Consider the following 6,694-nt stretch of genomic DNA (forward strand, 5'->3'; position numbering starts at 1 on the left):
TGACCTGCAGCTGATAGTCAGCAAGCCAATAGTGCTCCTGCCAGGTTTCACAGTCGTGTTTCCCACCAGGCATGTTTTACGTGGGAAAAGGGTTAAAAGTGCAAGGGACTTAAAATGGCATTATAGAGGCCATTTAGTGGTGATTAAGGGCCTTAAAGACCAGTCCCGCCCGTTGGATGTGGGACTGATTCGGGACCATCAGACACGCCTGAGTAAAAATGGCTCGGAGTCGGGAACCAGGCAGGGGGTGGGGGAGGTCCTGCCCGCCAGTTTTTGCGATTTTTGCACGCCTCCAAGCCCGCCTCCACGGCTCAGTTAAAATTGAGGCCTTTATCTCTGTCACAACATCCATCTTATGCAGAAATGCAGTTTTTACCACTTTGCTGTATTTTGTCAAGCCCTGAGTTTCTGTATTGTCATGGTTTTCATTGTGAGGCCCGGTTACATAACCCCTCAGTTGTGATGTGGCCCTGGGTCATGTGCCCATATAAGTCCTGCCAGCTCTTTGTGGCAGTTTATTGTGGTGGTGGGGGTTAAGGCCCAGACCTGAGATACAGACCATATGGACAAGGCAACATTCACAACCCTTGGCATCCATATTGGATTGAGCAGCTGTTTGTTCCTAGTAAAGATTCCACGACACCACAGACACTCAAAGTACTTGTGACAAAAGATGAGGAAATGTGAGTGTCGGACAGACATTTCTAGCAGAATTGCACCAAATTGGATCTTCATGTGTCAGGGATTGAAGCTGCCTAATGATGTCATCAGGAAGTTGGTGTGACATCAGAGTGGCCCATTGTGACATCAGAGCGACCCGTTGTGACGTTTGTTCCCATCTTCTCTCCTTTAAATTTCTTGTCTATTGCCCACCTCCCCTGATTCCTCTCACACATATCCTCCCTGCTTTCCTTCTTCAACCTCTGCACTCAGTGACTCCTCATCCTCGGTCTTTTCATTCTCCATCTCAACTCCCCTTGTCCTTTCTCCAATTTTACTGCCCTCTTGTTGTCCAATATACACTCCTATCCATCACGGCCACCCCTCTACTTTGCCATGTCTCCTGGCCTCACTGCTTGCATCGTCTCAATCTCTGCTAAGGCCAACTCTAACTATTCATTTTATCACCCGTAAGCCCCTACTACCTTCCAACCTTATTTCATCTGCGTCCACCCCTTCAAAAACTCTCTTACAGGAAGATAGAACCTGTGGTCGCTGACCTAAATTAGTTCCCGGTTAAGCAGCGCCTTGATTTCAAAATTCTCATCCTTGTTTTCAAATCCCTCTATGGCCTTGCCCCTCCCTATCTCTGTAAACTCCTTCAGCCCCACAACCCCCCGAGATATCTGCAATCCTCTAATTCTGTCCTCTGGAGCATCCCTGATTATAATCGCTCAACCATTGGTGACCGTGCCTTCTGTTGCCTAGGCCCTTAGCTCTGGAATTCCCGGCCTAAACCTCTTCACCTCACTACCTCTCCTCCTTTAAGACGCTGCTTAAAACCTACCTCTTTGACCAAGCTTTCGGCCACCTGCCCTAATTTCTCCTTTTGACCCCTAGTTCCAGACACTCCAGCCAGGGGAAACAACCTCTCAGCATCTACCCTGTCAATCCCCTTCAGAATCTTGTATGTTTCAATGAGATCACTTCTCATTCTTCCAAACTCCAGAGAGTATAGGCCCATTCTACACAATCTCTCATCATAGGACAGCCCTCTCCTCCCAGGAATCAATCTAGTGAACCTTCGTTGCACCGCCTCCAAGGCAAGTATATCCTTCCTTAGATAAGGAGCCCAAAACTGTGCACAGTACTCCAGGTGTGGTCTCACCAAGACCCTGTACAATTGTAGCAAGACTTCCTTACTCTTATACTCCAACCCCCTTGCAATAAAGGCCAACATGCCATTTGCTTTCCTTATTGCTTGCTGTACCTGCATGCTAGCTTTCTGTGTTTCTTGCATGAGGACACCCAAATCTCTGAACACCAACATTTGAAAGTTTCTCACCATTTAAAAAGTATTCTGTTTTTCTATTCTACCTACCGAAATGAATAACCTCACATTTCCCCACATTATACTCCATCTGCCACCTTACTGCCCACTCACTCAGTCTATCTATATCCCTTTGCAGACTCTGTGTTCTCCTCACAGCTTACTGTCCCACCTAGCTTTGTATCAGCAGCAAACCTGGATACATTACACTCGGTCCCTTCATCTAGGTCATTAATATAAATTGTAAATAACTGAGGCCCCAACACTGATCCTTGCGGCACCCCATTAGTTACAGCCTGCCATCCTGAAAAAGATCCATTTATCCCTACTCTGTTTTCTGTCCGTTAACCAATCCTCTATCCATCTATTACCCCCAACCCCATGAGCCCTGATCTTGCGTAGTAACCTTTTAAGTGGCACCTTATCGAATGCCTTTTGAAAATCCAAATATAGTACATCTACTGGTTCCCCTTTATGTACCCTGCTAGTTACATCCTCAAAAAACTCTAATAAATTTGTCAGACACGATTTCCCTTTCATAAAACCATGCCTAATCATGTTATGATTTTCTAAGTGCCCTGTTATCACTTCCTTAACAATGGATTCCAGCATTTTCCCGACGACTGATGTCAAGCTAACTGGCCTGTAATTCCCTGTTTTTTGTTTCTCTCCTTTCTTGATTAGCGGTGTTACATTTGCAACCTTCCAATCCGCTGGGACCATTCCAGAATCTAAGGAAATTCGGAAGATCAAAACCTCTTTTAGAACCCTAGGATGTCGACTGTCCGGTCCAGGGGATTTGTCGGCTTTTAGTCCCATTCGTTTCTCTAGTACTTTTTCTCTACTTAGATTAATTACATTAAGTTTCTCACCCTCATTAGTCCCTTGGTTCCCCACCATTTTTGGTATGCTTTTTGTGTCTTCTGCTGTGAAGACAGATACAAAATATTTGTTTTAACGTTTCTGCCATTTCCTTATTCCCCATAATAATTTCTCCTGTCTCAGCCTCTAAGGGACCAACGTTTACTTTTGCTACTCTTTTCCATTTTACATACTTGTAGAAACTCTTAGGGGGAAAAATTTGGTTGATTTGCACCTCCCGTTAGCGCCCTAAGAGGGCACTAATGGGCGCAAAGCAACTAGCGCCTGGGCGCGGCGCCGCCACCGCCTTGCGCGAAATTCAGCAGGAGGTTAGCGGCAGCGGCAACCATTAGCGCCCTGTGGTGCTGCACCTCCGGCGATGATGTCATCGCCATGTGCAGCACCCCGGCTGCAGTCTTCGCTAGTGCCACCTGACTTTCCGCCAGACACTATGTCCGACAGGGTCAGGGGGGCCTACCTGCGGTCGGGGCAGCGCAAATTAAAGGGGAGGTGCCGGGTCGCCATTTTTGTTACTGGCCGCCTAGCTTTTGCCGGCACTCCGATCCCTGGTGACCCAGCTGGGCCCTGGATGGTGCTGCGCAAGGCCCCTACCCTTTAATAGGGGCGCTACCAGTGAATTTCGGGCGCGGGGGTGCTAATTTTTTTGGGTCCCTAAAAGTAGCACCCCGGCAAAGGGCGCGACCCAATTTTTCCCCCTGACAGTCTGCTTTTATATTTCTTGCTAGTTTTCTATCATATTCTATTTATTCCCTTTTTATCAATTTTTTGGTCAACATTTGCTGGTTTCTGAAACTCCCAATCATCAGGCTTACTATTATTCTTTAGAACATTATATGCTTTTTTCAATCTAATTCTATCCTTAACTTATTTAATAGCAAAATACCGCGGATGCTGGAAATCTGAAATAACAACAGAAAATGCTGGAAATACTCAGCAGGCCAGGCAGCATCCGTGGAGAGAGAAACAGAGTTAACGTTTCAGGTCTGGGACCCTTCATCAGAACTGGAAAAAGCTGGAAATGTAACAGATATTAAGCAGGTGCAGAAACTTATTTAGTTAGCCACGGTTGGATCATTTTTCCTGTGGAGTTTTTGTTTCCCAATGGAATGTATTTTTGTTAGAATTATGAAATATTTCTTTAAATGCTAGCCACTGCTTATCTACCGCCATACCGTTTAATCTATTTTTCCAATCTACCTTAGCCAACTCGCACCTCATACCTATGTAATTGGCTTTATTTAAGTTTAAGACTCTAGTTTTGGACTTGGGCAAGTCACTCTCAAAATTAAAGTGAAATTCTATCATATTATGATCACTCTGCCCCAGAGGATCTAATTAACCCTGTCTCGTTATACAATACAAGATCTAATATAGCCTGTTCCCTGGTTGGTTCCATGACGTATTGTTCTAGGAAACTGTCCTGAATGCATTCCATGAACTCGTCCTCCAGGCGCTATATAAATACAAGTTGCTGTTGTTGTTTGGAACAGAAGGAGGCCATTCAGCCCCTCGTGTGCTCTGCTATTCAATTAGATCATGGCTGATCTGTACCTCAACTACATTTACCCATCTATGCTCCATATGCCTTCATAACCATACCTAACAAAAATCTATCTACGCAGCTGGATGATGGTGGAGAGGTGTTGGAGGAGGATGGAGTGGTCAATCGTGTCAAAGGCTGCAGACAGGTCAAGAAGGACAGGAGGGATAGTTTACCTTTGTCACAGTCACATAGGATGTCAATTGTGATTTTTATAAGAGCCATTTCAATACTGTGACGGATGGAAACCTGATTGGATGGATTCAAACATGGAGTTCCGGTAAAGATGGGCACGGAATTATGAGGCGACAAAATGTTGGATGACTTTGGAGAGGAAAGGGAGGTTGGAGATGGGATGGTACTATGCAAGGACAGGGGGTCAAGGGTTTTTTTGAGGAAAGGTGATGACGGCAGATTTGAAGGAGGGAGAACCGTTAACAATATCGGCTAACATTGGAGCCAGGAGGGTGTGTGTCGGTATGTGTACACACTCCAGGTCATACAGCAGTGAAACCTGTCCACCGTTTGAAGATTGACCGATAGTTGCAACAACAGGATATCTATTTACAATTTATAAATTTACAAATTTACATATCCTGTTGAAAAATTGATCACTTTGATGCAAAGGTGAGGAGGTGGAGGACGATCGGGGCCTGTGTGTTGAGGCTTCATTCTGACGGCGACAGCAGCAGTTCCTTTGGCAGCTGTTCAACCAGGTGAGCCTCAGGGTAGATCGGACACGTCCTGACTGCTGGAGAAGTAAAGTTGAAAAGGCCGCTCCATCTGCTCGGAGCAGCTCCTGGGGGTTGTGGAGGAAGGACTTGCAATCCATGGCGTAGGAAGTGACCCTGTTGGAAATCTTGACCCAACTGTCATGAAAGGTCCCTTAGGAGATCCATGTAATTCCCCTTAGGCTCCCCTAGATAGTTCTTGATTAATGAGGAAGCCTCGGTCCATCCAATGAGGGGGCCAACCAGAGGCAGTGTTGAACTACAAGACCTGGTGACCTCACTCTTCCCGTCCAGGTGCAACAACAAACGCACAAGGTTGGAATGGATCTGTCGGTAGTAGAAGGATCTGGAAACTCCGATTCCACATTTGGTGAAGTTCCCCAACATGCTGATCGCTTCAGCCCGCACTTGATCACACTTGACGTCAAAGAGTGGTTGAATGCTGGTGAGGATTTTCTTTACAAAGGGTTGGATGGCGCTCCCTCTCAATTTAATTATGTTCTTGGAGAGGCACGACAGCACCTCAAATCTTAGCACTTCCTCTTGGTTCTCCTTGGTCCCCAACAGACGAAGCATTGTGCCCATCACTTGATGTGACCAGTAATGGGCTCCAATTGTAATGTTGCCCAGGCCCCTGATGCACTGCAACTGGGCAACTGGACAAGCATCATGCAAACACCGTAGCAATGTGCTCACCAGAGTGTCTGTGAGCTGCAGCTGTGAAACCAGTGGAGATTTTAATAGCTCTCCAGAAAAGGAAGCCACAGTGACGGCCTGACACTCTTGGACAGTATGGATCTGAGCTGCCAGCTCTTCCACAATGCCAGGCAGGCTGATGCCAGCATATTGCACCATTGCTCTGGCCAGCAAGACAACCCTCTTGTCAAATATGTGGAGGTTCTTCATCTGGTCCCATCCTCCACTGTTCACCATGTAAGTAGCCACTTCTTTATTGTTTGTCCGAGCCAGCAGGTCCTTTAGTGTCCTCACACAGTTCGCACACAGGTCTCTACATTTGGGTGTTTCAAACACAGCTGAGAATTGTCTCTGGATGAATTTATCACCGGGAGCAAAACTATTGAGCAGAGAAACATGAATGGAAGAGTTGCAATGAGTGAGCAGGGCGCTGAATAACTGCGGGAATACTGTAGTCACCGCCTTTACCGACTCGGGCTTAGTGATCATCTGTCGCAGCCCACAGACGGCAGCCAGGGATTCAAGGGTTGAATACTGTGGCGCGTTCTCACTGACGGGACAGGTTCTGCTCAGCCCAAATGGCAACTGCTTCAGTGTGTCCAGCAGCTCTCCCATTGTTCTCATGGCACATTCTGTGTCCTCAACCAGCGATCGTCACATGTCACTGACGTACTTGTCCTAAGGCATGGAGTACTCCTACTCCATGTGACAGAACACAACTGTTGCTATGTTGTGTGAGTCCAGAATGGCGACACTATGCAGAACTGAAAGTTTCACCTCGTAAGGAATTGATTGCAATTGAAGCCTCAGCATGTCAATTATGTCTGAGACCTGGTCCCCAGGTTCACTGCCTTG

General features: G+C 46.5%; 1 protein-coding gene across 1 annotated transcript; it reads right to left on the bottom strand.

Moving 5' to 3' along the window:
• Positions 1–5,284: 5,284 nt before the first annotated feature.
• LOC147109727 (maestro heat-like repeat-containing protein family member 1) lies at positions 5,285–6,454 on the bottom strand. The gene has a single exon (XM_086002356.1). The coding sequence runs from the start codon at positions 6,452–6,454 to the stop codon at positions 5,285–5,287; it is 1,170 nt and encodes a 389-aa protein (XP_085858482.1).
• Positions 6,455–6,694: the final 240 nt, after the last annotated feature.

Source organism: Somniosus microcephalus, chromosome 12, assembly GCF_052327205.1.
Source record: "Somniosus microcephalus isolate GS21.2 chromosome 12, FLI_Smic_1.0, whole genome shotgun sequence".
NCBI classification, from domain to species: domain Eukaryota; kingdom Metazoa; phylum Chordata; class Chondrichthyes; order Squaliformes; family Somniosidae; genus Somniosus; species Somniosus microcephalus.